At 50.0% G+C, this 15473-nt stretch overlaps 1 protein-coding gene across 1 annotated transcript in view; it reads left to right on the plus strand.

The window, feature by feature from the left end:
- Positions 1-15473, plus strand: part of LOC104641753 (aquaporin-7) — a 30611-nt gene that overhangs the window by 12736 nt on the left and 2402 nt on the right. Inside the window, exons 2-6 of the mRNA XM_075741199.1 lie at positions 6731-6857; positions 10062-10188; positions 12472-12609; positions 13353-13471; positions 14850-15067. Of these exons, the coding sequence (XP_075597314.1) occupies positions 6768-6857; positions 10062-10188; positions 12472-12609; positions 13353-13471; positions 14850-15067 (692 nt within the window). The 5' untranslated portion in view covers positions 6731-6767. The remainder of the gene's footprint in view (positions 1-6730; positions 6858-10061; positions 10189-12471; positions 12610-13352; positions 13472-14849; positions 15068-15473) is intronic.

Raw genomic sequence — 15473 nt, forward strand, 5'->3', positions numbered from 1 at the left:
CAGTTGGACTGGCTGCTCCTGTAGATGAGAGCTCCAGCCAGGCACTTGCTGTGCCTAATGCTGCAGTTTGACACATGCATGAATATTTCAGGTGCAAAATCGATATCTATAGTCTCATGGATCTGTTGTGATTTGTGTATATGTTCGTCTTGTGGCAAAGCCTGGAGGCTGTGTTGTGATCAGGGGGCCATCGTGTCAGGTCCTGTGCAAATACACCCTAACATGGTTCCACAGAGCTTCAACTGGTTCACGTTGGGAGAGGGTGGTAGACCCTCTGCCATTCTCATGAGATTATAAATTGGTATTTTGACCCTGAGGAGGTTCCTTTGAAGTAAAAATTGAGAAGGTGGTATGCAACAGTTACTTCTTCACTAGGAAACGGCTGACATGGGTGTCCGTATAAAAACAAACACGGGAACGCTAAAGACCAGTGACAATATTTAGTCTTTGCCATGGGTTAGGAACATCTGCGCTGCTGGTAATGGTTGACATATGATGCCCTGTGCTTTGGGAAATAGACTTCGTGTGTGCACTTTGCTTAATATGGGCTGGTTTGTGAAGTTGTTGCTTCTTCTGTCATGCAGGAACTTGTCCTGGGAAACTACATGAACAAAGAAAACTGACTTTTGTTCAGGTGACACCAATGGATGAATTTTCAGCTTCTCTGGGTTTCTCTGGATCAGTAGTTTTTCATGTAGGAACTGATAAGATGGGAATGACCAAGGAGCCATGCAGATCCACCACACCTGGCCTCTCTTTCCTGTCTCCCAAAATGGCCCAGGAGAGGCCAAAGAGGCTGGGGGAGTATGAGAACGATGAGGTCTGGCCAATGTTGAGCAAACCTCTGCCCCCACTGAAATGCCTGTGGGGCTTCCTGAGGCCCCAAGAGAGGCTGGGCAGCATCTGAGGGGATTTACGCACGTGTCTGGAAGGAATCTGTGGCATCTTCTCCCTGCGGTGATAGCGGGAGCTTATCGGGGGGTTTTCTTCAGATGCCTTCACGTCCGCGCCAGTGGCAGCCCTCTGGGCTGAGGCGGCTTGGGTCTGAGAAAGCTGACCCAGCCGCCTGCGTGCTGCCTTTACCTCCCCTCTGGAGACAGCAAGGACAAATCCCATGTGGTAGATGTTGCTCACCACTTGTGTGAGTCATGCCAGCCACTGGATGGTCTTCGGACACCCCGTGGCAGGTGTGATATGGGAGAACAAGGTTGTGTGGCTGACAGCTGAGGCTTGGGTAACTCATCACAGCTAGCAGTGAGGATGGTCCGCCTGTGGGTTTAGCATCATCTCTTGAAGGGTTTATAGATGTAGCTTACATGACTGGCATGTATGGATTCTGCCCAGCCTTAAACATCTGGTGGCTGTGAAGAAGGACTGTGTTGACTATTGGCTCGGCCTTGCTCCAGCAGTGCAGAAGGAGCAGGCATGGCTGTGTTTGTGTCATCGTCCCCTGCTCTGGTTTTGCTCTTTGAGACTGTTAACACAGGCTCAGGCCTTTTTGGTGTTGCTTAGGGGGATACTGGGCTGGCAGGTCCTGCAGACTGTCCTGGACTGGAGCGTCTGGAGGAGGGAGGAGGCAAAGGAGACAGCATGAATTGAAGCATGAAGGGTTTTGTTGGTGGCACCGTTTGTACGAGCGAACTCATTGCATCCTGAGGGGAGGACACAGCCACACTATGCTGTCTCTTGGATACGGTCAGAGGCAGGGAAACATTCAGAACAGTGTGCTGGCTTCATCAGACTCTGCAGCTTCAGGACCTCATTGAGCTCGCCCAGTGTCTCCCCCACAGCCTGCAATTTTTCCCCTTTAATCTCTCCTTTCAGATTGTGGGTGTTCACACTCCTCCAGGAGAAAGCCTGGCTCCTCTTATCTCCAGGGTGACGATGTCCTGTGAGCCCTGTGGTTTCCTCAGCTTTCACCTTATCTGTGGATTAAAAGCAGACCCAAGCAGGCAGCTCAAAGCTTGGTGGGAGCATTTGCACCCGCAGAACCCACCGCTCTTATCTGGGTCTGGGGGAGCCCTGCAGCAGGGTCCTGGGGTAGGCAGGGGGATGGTCCCACACACAGGGGTATGGTGGGACCCTAGCTCAGGAGAATGACGTGCTCACAGGTCAGGGACAGGGCAGAGAATGGGAGATGACAGCAGGTGAGGAGCTGGCAGGACCTCAGTGGAAATTCCACAGGTACCCCAAGTCTCCTGTGACACCTGAAGTGCCCTGTGCCTCAGTTTCTTCAGTGTTAAATGTCCTGTACCCATGTGTGGGGGAGATTTCCCAGGGCTTTGCCCAAGTGGAAGCCAGCAAGTTGCCTCAAAAATCATGCTTTGCTGAGTATAAAAATGACCCAATTTTGTCTGGAAAGCCAGACGAGGGCAGGAAGGGAAGGTGGCCCAATGTGGGGTGGGAAGGTTCCCAGCTGGGGGAGCCCAGGTGCCCTCTACTCTGTTGCCTAACAATGAGCCCAGCACCGTCCCAGGTGACACCTTCTTGGACAGCTCTGCTCTCCCCTTAATGACCAAGAAGAGCCATGTAATTCCCTTTCTGCTGACACTGCCGCCGCCTCAGGGATTACCTCTGGCTGAGTGAGCTTTAGCGGTCTGGGGCAGGAGGGCACTGTGCCGCTGGGGAGCAAAGCGAAGGGCTGTGGGCTGGAGCAGGATCCCACCGTGGTGCCACCACAACCTCTGCTGGTCCCTCCAGCTTCCACTTCTACCCAGCACGGTAAGAGCTAGCCCTGTTTCACTGAGAAAGAGCAGGTGTGGGTGATGCACCTTTGGTCAGCTCACCCATGGTGTCCAGGGTGAGCTGAAAGGCCATGGAGGATGGTGTCCTGGAAATGGGGAGGGGAGTAACTGGAGAGCAAAGGTGTCTGCTTAGAGGAAGATGTCTTGGGTGTCTGTGACTCGCTCAGTGCCTGCCATCTGTAAAGGAGAGGAGGAGATAGACCATGAGTGTTAGATGTGAGACCACAGGGTGCTGGTGCTCTAGGTATGTTGAGTGGGGGTCTGTTCTGGACAGCTAAGGTCATACCAGTGGTCTCTCTGACCTGGCTAGGCCTTGCCTCCTAAAGGGGCCTGGAGGTGTCTTGGTGCCATGTTCATTTGTTCTGACCGAAGAGCAAGCTGTCCTCATCCACAGTGAGGAGCTCCTCTGCTGTGCTGACGCTCATGCTCCTCTCAGCCTCTGGGGAGAAGTTAATGCTCCACTACCAGGGCTGAAGCTAATGGAGTGGCGATGTTCCAGCTGTTGATTAGAGCAATTAAGAGATAAACGATCTCCTGGGTGCGGAGGAAACATGTGCACTGTCAAACTGAGCCAGAGAAGTTATTCTTTGCAGAAGCACCACTGCCCTGGATTCCCTGGGCACTCATTCTTCCCGGAGCTGCTCTAGCAGGACCCAAGGGGGATTGCTCCCCTGGATCTTCAGTACCACTGGTAGCAACACCAGCACTGTTAGTGGGCCTTGACTGTGCTAGAATTTTCCTTCCCAAACTGAGGCCTTTATTACTAGTGCTGAAAGCACACCTGCCTTAGGGAAGAAAGTGGGTTTGGTTTAGCAGGTGGTTGCTTAATGTGAGGTGGAAAACACAGTTAAATCATTGTAGGGTCAATGCTGAGTGAAGTTTCAACACGTGAGTCAGTCAAGGTAAACATCTGGAGGCAGTGCAAAACTAAGCGTGAGCAGCAACTGCTCTTCTATGTTAGTAGGGGACCCTATTTGGTGACCCCAGAGATCCAGGTCAGCCCTGCAGGTAAGTGAAACCATGCAAGTATAAACAGATCATATTGGGCAACTGGCAGATCTTTGCACTCCAGCCCCTGGTTGACTCACATGGTTATTTGTGCTTGCTCAAGATCACCACATCTGGATGCAGGGAGGAAGGGCAGTCCAGCTCACCTGGTGGCAGACACCTCTATGTGGTTGTGCATGCTGGAGCCGATGACTCCACATCACCAGTGCAGACACTGGAGGGAAACTGCCAGCATCCAGTGTGACTCATAGATCAGGCCTCAGATGCTTATTTTAGGTGGGGAGGAACTGCCCTTTGGAGCTGCCTGGTTTTCTCTGCTGATTGTGAAGTGGAGGGTGACAGGCGCAGGCTCACACATTTTGGTTTTGTGTGCTATCAGAGCAGAATCACAGGTTCACAGATTGGTAGGGGTTGGAAGATCTGGAGATCATCTAGTCCAACCCCCTGCTAAAGCAGGATCACCTAGAGCAGGTTGCACAGGCCCATGTTCAGGTGGGTTTTGAATCTCTCTGGAGAAGGAAACTCCACAGCCTCTCTGGGCAGCCTGTCCCAGTGCTCTGTCATTGTCAGAGTGAAGAAATTTTTCCTCATGTTCAGATGGAACTTCCCGTGTTCCAGTTTGTGCCCATTGCCCCTTGTCCTGCGACTGGGTACCACTGAAGAGAGTCTGACCCCATCCTCTTGACATCCACCCTTTAGATCCTTGTAAACATTGATGAGATCCCCTCTTGGTCTTCTCCAGGCTAAACAGCCCCAGCTCTCTCAGCCTTTCCTCATACAAGAGATGCTCCAGTCCCCTCATCATCCTTGTTGCCCTCCGCTGGACTCTCTCCAGAGCAGTGGTGCTCTGCCCAATAGGACTCATAGAAAGATGTTTTATGTTGTTTTTACACTTCTTGAACATTGGCATATCAAAATGCCCGAAGGAACCCTAAAACTAAAGGATTGTCACATTTTCAGCAGCTAAAAGAGGAACCCATCTCATTGCTTTTAAGGGAGAAATTAATGTCTCGGTGCCATCTTGTGTAAAAGTCCAAGCAGTGGCAAGAGGACACATCCAGTGATCCATGATGCCATCCTAGAAGCATGTTGGAGTTTTAGGGAATTTCATGGTAATATTGGGGATTATGCTGCAAATATTGACACCAAACCAAAGATTTCTATTGCAAACTGGGATTGCCTTTTTCCCTGAGAAGACTGCAAGTCCATGGGAGCCTGGTGTTCCCAAAAAATACCTGTACGTTTTTCAGCATGAATTAGAATATGGAGATGCCTATAGTTAATGTTTGAAGGCAAGAGACAAAGCCTTTCAGAAAGACAGCAGCTTTCTTGTTTGCCTGCAGTGGGGGAATCCACCTGGAAGGCTCCCTGAGACCTAGGAGTGAAAAACAAAAAGTTGTAGGTCCAGTTGTGTGGGGTACTGACCCACTCACACCTCGTCCATCTGAGGCTGTGAGATCTCCAATCCACGCTGATGCCAGGACCTCAGCTTTACATGTCAGCTGGAAATTACCATGTGTGGAAGAAACTTGAGGTTCTTGTCACCACCCTGACCTGGTGCTCCAGGACCTGTGTTTTTGTGCAGAGAATGAAGCAACCTGGAAAAATTTATTGGCCACTTTTTCTGTGCCACAGCATGCCTCACAGACTCATAGGACAAATAAAACCTTCCCACCTAGAAATATGCTGTAGGGAACACCCTTGCCAGCAGTGTGATTATCATTTGTCATAATAATTGTCTGTCAGAGACAGACTAGTAAATTACTGCATATTTAGCCAGGCATTCACAGAGATCAATAGCTAATCTGTCGCTGGAGGATGGCTTACACCAGTCCATAAAACCCTTCCCTGCCACAATATAGACAATCATCTATGGTGCAGAGAGAAGAATTGGCTTCCCAGGTTCTTCCATAGACCTGCTCAGTGTCCTGTGGGTGGAAAAAACCCTCCTGAACTCTTGCAGTGCAGTAGAGCAGAGGGAGGCAATGCCTGAGCAGAGCACCACGTCCCCTCGGGGCAACTGCTGGAAACCCCTCCAGAGCTGTGCACTGTGTCCCCTCCAGAGACACACTGAGAAGCTGCAGCAGGTTGAGAGAAAGGTGAAGAAAACCAGCAAAAATCCAGACAAGGCTTACAGAAAAAGGTCTTGAGTTTCCAGTGGGTTTAAGTTCTTCAGTGATTAAGCAAAGGTATTAAAACCATTTCACAGTGGAGAGGTAAGAACACCTCGTGAGCCGGGAGATAAGCAGAGGCAATCAGGAGATGGAGGAGGAATCAGGACAGCAAGGGCTCTGCTCTGGCAGCCACATGAGATTGAAGGTCTCTGGGGACCATTGCTGAGACTGGCCTCTCCTTGCCCCACATGAGAGGACAGACTGGGGGGCTGGTGGAGAGGCTCTCCACTAGTGTGATGGGAGCTGTGGGTGCAGGTGCATTCAGCAAGAGTAAATTTCAACTTGAAGCAATCCTTGAGTCACTGAGCTCTTTCTGGTTGCGGATAGCAGCGCACACTAGCTCCAGGCAGAGCTTTCTCACAGCAGGCTGGGCATCCAAAAGGTCCTGTGAAGTGCAGGCAAATGGTCCTAACCTGTTGAAAAAAAAAATGGCACCAAACCACCAGCCAATGGGTTAGAATGCAGAGCACAGCCAAAACTCCTGTTGAGTGCCTGTGGAAGAGGTGACAGAGAAAGACAGAGGCTTTAGGCACACACCAAGGCTATTTACTGCTCCACTGCTCTGGACAGGCTGCTCCTGGGCAGAGGCACAGTTTGCAGTGCTCCAGTAGCAGAAATATTGCATCCTTACCATATAGTTTTAATAGGATGGCATGCGTGTGTGGGAAGACTTTGAAGCTAGCTGCTACTTTATTGGCTTGTTCATCGTTAACCAAATGAATGAAGATGTCTGGGGCTGAAGGGAGGGTGCCAGGTCTCAAAGGGTAACTTAGCTCAGCGCAATGAAGTGTGCTGTCACAACAGGAGATACTGTGGCTGCAGGCTGGAGCCTGAGAGCAAAATGCTGGAGAAGATTCAGAAGGCGCTCATGATCCGTAGCTGCACCATCAGGGAGCTGCTGGCAGAAGCACTGGGGATGTTCATCCTCATGGTAAGGAGGACATGGGCCCAGACGTGCATGTGTGTGCATGTGTGTTTGTGTGTGTGCAGGGTGGGTGAGAGGGTAAGCGTTTGCAGCAGCAGTTTGTAAGGTCAGTGGTTTCCAACCACATCCTCAGGATTGCTTAGCAGCTGGTTGCTACTGCTCACCCCTCTGCTCTGGTGGGGCAGAAGCTTCCCATCAGGTAGACCATCTGTCAAAAACCTTCTGGAGGCAAAAAAGCAATGCAGAGAGTGGGAGGTGGGTGCTGGGAGAGGGTGAAGCAGGTGGGGATGAACTGCTGTTTCCGTTCTTTTCTAGGAGAAAAACGAAGAAGAGTCTGGGAATGAAACCAAAGAGCAGTGTCTAGTCAGGCAGGGAAATGCAATGCTTGTGCCAAACTCCTAAAAGATCACATGCAGTGATTTGAGGCTTTTCTTCCCACCATGCTGGAGGCAATGGTGTGGTTAGGGGGTCCTGCACAGGTTTGAGGAGCAGATCCTGGTTCCTCTACCACTGACAGCCTCTGTGAAATGAGAACAAAATTCATCCCTCTTCCTTTTGGGGTTGCCAGGGTAATGAATGCCCGTGAAACTCTCTGGAGCCACAACCCACCATTAGGAAACCTAATTACCTGGTGTAAAGTATGCCATAATTTCACTTTTGGTTTTCTTACACTGGCAAGTGAAAAGTGCTTATCCAAATGATACAGAAACTCCCTCCTTGCCTGAGGGATATGTTTCATGCAGAAAAAGCAAAGTGACTTTAAGCTCTCGGGCTGTTTCAGAGGTGTTCGGGGAGAGGGTGAGGAAGGCTTTGCAGTCAGAATTGTGGGCTGAGGTCCCCACAGGGACCAGAGCCTTCATGTGTTGGGTCAACGCAGCAAAATGAGATCCTCCCTCTGAAAAGGTCCAGCAAGTGTCTCTGCCAACTTACTACACGTGGACTTAGTGTCCAAGCGCTGCTGGCTGGAGAGAGATGCTTTGGACTGGACAGAGGCTGGCATGGAAGGGCTGGGAATAATCCAAATAACTCATACTTGGAGATTTGCACAGAAAGAAGTGTGTAAGTGTGGGGAGCTTTTGACACAGCTCTCTGTACAAATAAAGATGCTTGTTAACAAGGACAACTGCGTGTGCAAAGGATGCTTGCTTTTTATCACTTCTCGTTGCACATCCAGCTCCTTGAAGCTCACTCCTTACTACACAGGTAGTTTTGCATGCATTGGAAGTCAAAATACAGGCATCTGTGACTCCTCAGCAGGAGCTGAACAAACCATTTTCCTTTTCCATTCCTTTTGTGTTTCGGTGGTGGAAGTTTGCAGGTGATAAAGATCAAGTTCAGGGGTGTCCTACCAGGGCTGTGTCTGGGAAGCAGCACGAGAAGGAGACCTTTCTCTGCACTCTGACAGTCCAAGGTAGATTTTGGAGCCTGCAGCTCACATTGGCTCTTCCCTCACTGATCCCCATGGGGGAACAGAGCAGAAGGAACGCTGCACAGGGACACCCATCAAGGGCTGGCTGCAAACAGCATGCAGCATCCGAATACAGCATTCAGTATCTGACTCTTTAGCAGACCCCTGGTCCTTACTGCAACCAGGAATGTGCTGGATGCATCTCCAGGATGCCTGGATGACAGTTATTTGGGTGATAGCACTCAGCCAGGGCCGCTTGCTTTAACGGACAGGCAGTGTTCATAAAGGAGGGAACCAGGCAGCGGGGGTAAACAGCACAAGGAGTAGGGAGGTAGGAAAAGAAAAAAGGCTATTTTTGGGTCTGTGAGAGTAAAGGAAGAGACCAGAGGTTTGGATCTGTGCTGAAAAACAAATTCTCTGTCCTGACCTGTGTTTTTTTGAGGATAGTGCGGTTCAGCTGCAACAGCCATGTCTCCTGCCCAGCACCCCTCTCTCTGCACCTGCGTGCTGTCTGCAAAACCTGTGCCTTATGCATTTGGCTTCTCTTGGCTTCTCTTGGATGTAGCTTTGGAAGAGCTCAGGGATGAATAGGCAAAGTTTCTATAAGGCCATTGCAGATGCTGGGTGACATCCCAGACACTGCTTTTTGGGGCTTTTCCTGAGGCAGACTGAGAGAATGGCTCACACCGTGGAGGCTGGAGCTCCGTGCAGAGCACAGATTGTGGTCTGTGTACATGAAAGATGAGAACAGTGTCTCTGGGGAGCAGGGGATTTTGGTGATGTCTGAAAGGGAAAAGAGAAAGCAGATGCATGAGATAAAATCTGGATCCAGGCCAAAATATCTGAGTCAAAACAGGACAGGCTAGAGCAGTAGTTTAGATGCTGGAGAACATACTGACTTTTTTGTCTTGGAGGGACATGTCACCCTGGATAAACATCAGTGCAGTCCAAGGAACAGGATGAGCTCTCCAAGCCCTAAGTGGCTTGTGAGGCAGAGACCTCAAGAGAAGCTTTGTTTTTCTCCAGATTTCAGTGTAAATGCTGTGCAAAGAACTGATTTTTCCACCGTCTGACCACATTAAAAAAGTGAAATAGAATTTACTTTCAAGCCAGAGCAATTTCTTGAATATGTCTTTTCCTGTTGGAAAGTGTTTACTTTTCTTTTCATTTTTTTTCCCCAGTTTCCCTTTAGTCACTAAAGAAATATTGAAGCTTTGGCTGTTTTCAGACTGAAAGTATATGTGTTGAAAGTAAAAGTCAAACCAGAATTTCCTTCCTTGTTTTTTGCTGGAAAATTAGAGTTGAGTTTGGCAAATAGCTATGTGCTGCCCAACCTACATTTTTAGTCAATAAATTGCACACCAGGAAAAAAAAGACGAGAAGATTTTGCCCACTCTTCTTCCATTCAGCTTGGGTGCCATCTTCGGGCAGTCTGCAGTGATGCTCCCCTGGCTCCTGTCCCTGGCTTCAGGTGCAGACACCGTTACCATCACTGTGTGAGTGATCCCAGCTGAGCCCGGGACCTTGGCGTGGGTGTCTGGGGTTTGTCTCCCTTGTACCCAACCCAGGCCAGACTGTCCTGTTTGGTGTGATGGTCACCAGTGAGGAATAACCCAGTTATCCATTCAATTTTTGCAGAACAGGGTCATTCTCACTTCATCTCCTGACCATGGGCACCTTAGAGTCTTCCTGTCTTTGGGAGTTTATTAGTATTGCAGAAAAAGTAACAAAGAAGCTCAGTCCACCACAGCCATAACATTACTTTTAACACTCCTTTCTCTCTTTCTTTCTCCATGCACTAGGTCTTTGGCTTGTCTTCTGTGGCACAAGTGGTATTAGGAAGAGGAGACTTTGGGCAGCATCTGAGCATCAATTTGGGATTTGGCATTGGTGTTACCTTGGGCATCCACGCAGCTGGAGGAATCTCTGGTGAGCAGAACACTTGAGCATAGGACACTCCTATGTCCCCTGAAGGCCCCATGTGCTGGAGGCAGCAGGAGTGTGCTGCGGAGGGGCAGGTGATGGCATGGCAAGGCAAGGCAGTGCCCACACCAGAAAAAAAGGCAGCCGTTGGGTCCCCAGGCAAGAAGAGCAGAGCAGTCTGGTGACCGTAACGAGGGTCAGCCTTGTGACCCAGCGATCATAGCCAAGTCCGCAGGGGGGGAGGCAGGTCTGTGGTGAAGCCAAGGAGTTGCGACGGTGTGATAAGGTCAGGAGATGCAGGGGACAAGGCAGGCACAGCATACCTACAGTATGCTGACCCCAAACGCATGTCCTGAGCTGAGATGGGGGCAAGTGGTGGAGGTTTGCCTGACCCCTCCTGTTTGGTCAGTGAAGCCAGGTTTCAACAGTGGCCCTGGTAAGTGCTTGGGATATGCCATCATGGCCCAAGGAGACAAGGAGCTCTGAAAACATGCTGCCAGTCTGACCCATGGGGAAGTAAATAATTTATTGCAAAGGAGAGCTTACTGCTGATGTTGCAACAAGGAACGGTATGCAAATTTTCTTCTTATCATCCACACCCATGTGCACACGCCCCAGATGAACTCAGGAGGTGGTGTTTCAGGGCCGTGGGGTGGTAGCTCTCACATGACAGAACATTACCTTTGCCTTGTGCAATTTCTGCATTCATTTGCACCAAGAGAAGAGATTAAGGGCTCTAGTGGGCAGAAAATTAAAGCAAGTCCTTGCTCTTAACTGTTGGAGCAGAGAGATGTCCAAGTCTGGGACTGGCTTGGAAAGGAAAATTTTTCCATGCTAGCAGTCAGCTCTTGGTCTCCCTGTCCTTTTGGAGCTGGTCAGACATCCTGGGGAAAGTGGGCTGAGGAAAGTAGGTCCCTGCACTCCCAAGTGATATTTGAGATGGGAGGTGGGAGGAAGGGTCTCAGCTCAGCCAGCACCAGGCTGGCTCTGGACCCAGCTTCAGGGCCTCTTGGCATTGTGATTTGGCTTCATTTGTGTCACAAGATGTTTCTTGTGATCTCTGAAATGGCTGGTCGTGCCTGCAAAGGATCAAGGATTGAAGAAAAATCAGGTTTCCCTCCACCTCAGTTGTGGTTGCGGGGCTGTAGCAGGTGGTACATGCACTTTTGCTTCACCCTGCCCTGTACTTTGATGAGATGATGTGTGTCTGGCTCTTATCCCTTTCTGAGTCTTGAGTAGGAAAAGGCCACTAAGGTTGGAGCATTTACTAATCCTCAGAGTTTACACTTACTAGGTAAGTATCATCTAGGAACTAGATGATCTTTGAGGTCCCTTCCAACCCAAATCATTCTATGATTCTATGAAGTATTTCCTTTGGCATGGGGAGAACAAATGTGGTTAGACCGAGGGCAACAAACCTGGATCCACTTAGTCGTTCTCCAAAATCACCATTGTGATACAAACCTCCTCCACAGAAAGTGTCCCCTCAAAACAGGGAAAATTGGTCTCGCACTGTATGAAAGCCATGTACCAAAAGATGCAAGAAATACAGTCCAAGATAACAAATCCTGTGAGGGGAGGGCAGGGTCTGGTCCACACTGGTGGGAGCAACCATGGTCGGGCCAGGATTGACCATCCTGGTAACCTCTTCCCCATGCAGTGAGGTCTAAGAGCTAATCTGAGTCACTGCTGACAGCCCTGCGTAGGATTTGCTTTGCTGACATGAAGATATGGGACATCAGTGGTTGATTTTGCAGTTTGTTTCCCTGGCTTCTCGTGCTTTGCCTGCCGGGTGTGCTAAGGACTTGCAGCTGGAGTGCTCAGCTCTGCCAGGATGAGGCCCTCTGTCTATCAGATGTTATCAGAAGGCCTTGCGATTGTTTGGGATAAGATTTGCCTCATATACCTGTAGCCATATAAAAGGTAGGTGATGAGTCTCAGCTCTGGGCTCCCTTTAAGCTCAATAGAAAGGAACTGATACAGAGGGAAACTCATGCCATGCCAAGAGGGGTGTCCATGACAGGTGACATGACTGAGGCAGCCTGTGGTCTACAGAGAGTAAAGTAGAGGTTGTTTAATTTTTAGAGGACTAAAGCTAGGAGCTTTCTGCCCTGATTCATTCAGCTGCCCAGTGAAAATGGGTCAGTTTTGAGTCTGTGCAGGAGGGAGACCCTGCCCTGGGAAAGTCTTGGTGTTCTGGAGCAAGGTCTGGGTGGTTAGCGTGGTGGGGCATGCTCCAAAACAGCTGCATCAGGGTCTAGGCCACTCTCTTTTGCTGTGATTTTGCAGGAGCTCATCTGAATGCTGCCATCACCCTCACACACTGCATTTTCGGAAACCTCCCCTGGAGAAAGCTCCCAGCTTATCTGATCGGCCAGTTCCTGGGGTCCTTTACAGCAGCAGCCACGGTCTTCGGCCTCTACTATGGTATGGTTGTGTCTTTATCATAGAGGTTGCTGTGGACACCATTTCAGTCTTAACTCACCGTTCGTCAAAAGTATTTACTTTTACAGTACCCAGCATGATGCCTGCATGAGGAGGGCGAGCTCCTGGCTTGTGCGACAGACCTTCATAGCTCAAGGCCAGCGCAGGGCCCAGAAATCTCTGGGAAGGATGTGCAGTTTCTGGATAACACAGCTCCTTTTGCTCAGGGCATTCCCACTGCTAAAACCTGTCCTCAATTCAAGGCTGCTAGCTGCATTTTGCCAGCATTTTGTTTCCAGGGTCTGCAAGGGCTTGAGTTAGATGACTGCTATGTATTACGTACAGCTGGAGCTCTGGGAGACTTAGCTGGTCTGTGGAAAACAGGACAGTGGTCATCTGTGGTTTTGAGTTGTGAGCAGAGGACCTACCACCCACTGGCTCCAGCATGTCTCAGTCCCCAAGGGGCAGAGGGATGGAGGCCTTCAGTGCATCCAGAGCATCACCCCTGCCCCAGGCTCCTGGAGCAGGGACAGAGAGCTGGTAGGTGTAAGGAAGCAACTGCAGACCAAAGTCTGTAGGTAACAGGTATCAGTGAGATCATGCCCTGCAAGGGCTGTGTCACCTCCATCGTATCTCCCATTGCCTCTCTTCCCCTTGGTGTCCATGCTGGCTGCAATGGGTGGACTTGCATACATGCTATGTGGGGTGAACTCTATGCTAACTGCTCTAATTCCCATTTGTCCTAGATGCTCTGTACAACTACACCAAGGGGAACTTTACAGTGACGGGACCAACCGCCACGGCATCCATCTTCTCCACTTACCCCGCTCCCTATGTATCCTTGCTGGGAGCCTTCTTCACAGAGGTCAGTGGGGACCACTGTGTTGGCCTAGGCGAAGGTGCATGGTAACAGGCACTAGTGCAGGCCTGCTACAGGGGACTCACAGTGCCACGTGTGCAGGCACAATCACAAGCTCTGCTCCAAGGAGCCCACCACCCAGCAGGTGCCTTGCAGGTAGGATCCAAGGCACCTTGGTGGCTGAGCAAGCCTAAAGGGTAACACCTGCAGGCTGCTCCACAGCTTGGTCCAAGTGCCCTCCAGGCACCTTCCCTGCACGCAGCCCAAGCACTGGGAAGTGAGAAGCTGAGCTATATCAGGAAGCCTCTCTTTTGGGGTCTGGGAAGTTCCCTGAACTGTTCTTCCACTTTTTGGATCCTACACATGCTCCATGCTCCCAGGCATCTCTGCTGGCTGCCCCTCACCAGCACAGATGGCCTGGGATTGTCTTCACATGAACACAGTCTGTCTGGATTGAACCTCTAGGGTTCGAACAGTCCAATTTAGACTGTGTACAGTTGATTCTCAGCATACAACTCAATGTCCAGATGCCCAGAAATAGGAAGGGGATGCTTCAGGGGACGTGGAACCACTGGGACACTGGAGAACAAACATTATCTTCCAATTAAAAATCTAAGGAAGCCTGTGCTTTTGTCTCTGAGCTGACAAAACTCTGGCTTGATGGTGAGCATGATGAGGAGAATGGTGAGAGCTGGAGAGCCTTCAGGTGGAGACCTGATCAGCCTCCTGTGGAGCATGCAGTGTCCTTTCCGCACAAGAAAGTGACAGTGACAATGCTGCAGACTTTCTGATTTTGCTGGCATCTCTGCAAGCAGTCCAAGGCTCTCCAGCTGCATTTTCTGAAGCAGAGACAGGAGTCATCATCTCTATTGAAACCACAGTTCCTGACATCTTGGGTACTGCAGATCTACAAATGCCAGCTACATATGGGAGGTTCGGTTTTCCAGATGAGAATCTGGGATCTGCTTTTAGTCCTGAAAGAGCTAATGTAACAGGCTATATAAAACATTACTTCCTCTAGAGAGGATCAGATTTGCCTTGTTAGCAGTTTGTTATGGCTCTGCCTCTGTTAGATGAACTGTACTTAAACTAGCCCATGCCCCTAACTTGAAAGGTGGAGGGAGAAGACAGTGCTGAGAAGCTCCTATCAGTCCTAGAGCATTTTTGGTGATGGAGTGGAGATATTTTTTCTGGGAAATGAGTCAAGACTTTTCTTCAGTCCATCTGTGAGGAGGGAATAACATTGGGGTCCTCTCTGACTCGATCAGATCATGAATCCCACCTGCTCTTCCATTCTGGGAAGTCTCTTCCTCTCTGCTGGGCATGATCCTTCTGCCTTCCCCATTCTCTCTCCTGACCTGTTCCCCCTTTCTTCCTCCTGCAGTTCATGGCGACAGTGATGCTGTTCCTGGGCATTCAGATCATCCATGATGAGAAAAACAATGGAGCCCTGAAAGGCACGCAGGCCCTGCTCACGGGTATCCTGGTCCTGGGCATCGGCCTAGGGATGGGGATGAACACAGGCTATGCCATAAACCCCTCTAGGGACCTGCCCCCCAGGGTCTTCACGGCAATCGCTGGCTGGGGAATGGAAGTCTTCACGTGAGTGACCTGTTTTGTTTTTATACTGCTCAGCTCGCAAGGAGAGGAGATAAGCCCAAGATAAAATGGTCATGAAGCCTTTTTCTTTGGATTAAGTGATGGTATCGCTGCAAAGTGAGTTCTCCATTCTCAGAGAGCAAGGGTTGTGCATAGAGGAGCCCTGTGCATTACGTACACAAAATCTGGGGTACACTAATTCTCCAGCATGGGATTCATCTTGACATTCGGATACCTCAATTTGGGCACCAAATTGGCTACCTGTTAGCTAGAGGTCTATCTGGTTACTGCAGTGAGTGGAGAGCGAGAGCAATTCAGCTCCCCTGAAAGCAGGTACTTACGGCTAGATTGCTGAATATCACTCCTAAATTTAGATGCTGAATCTGGAGATGAAACCCTACCTTCCCCT

This window comes from Balearica regulorum, chromosome Z, assembly GCF_011004875.1.
Source record: "Balearica regulorum gibbericeps isolate bBalReg1 chromosome Z, bBalReg1.pri, whole genome shotgun sequence".
NCBI lineage: Eukaryota > Metazoa > Chordata > Aves > Gruiformes > Gruidae > Balearica > Balearica regulorum.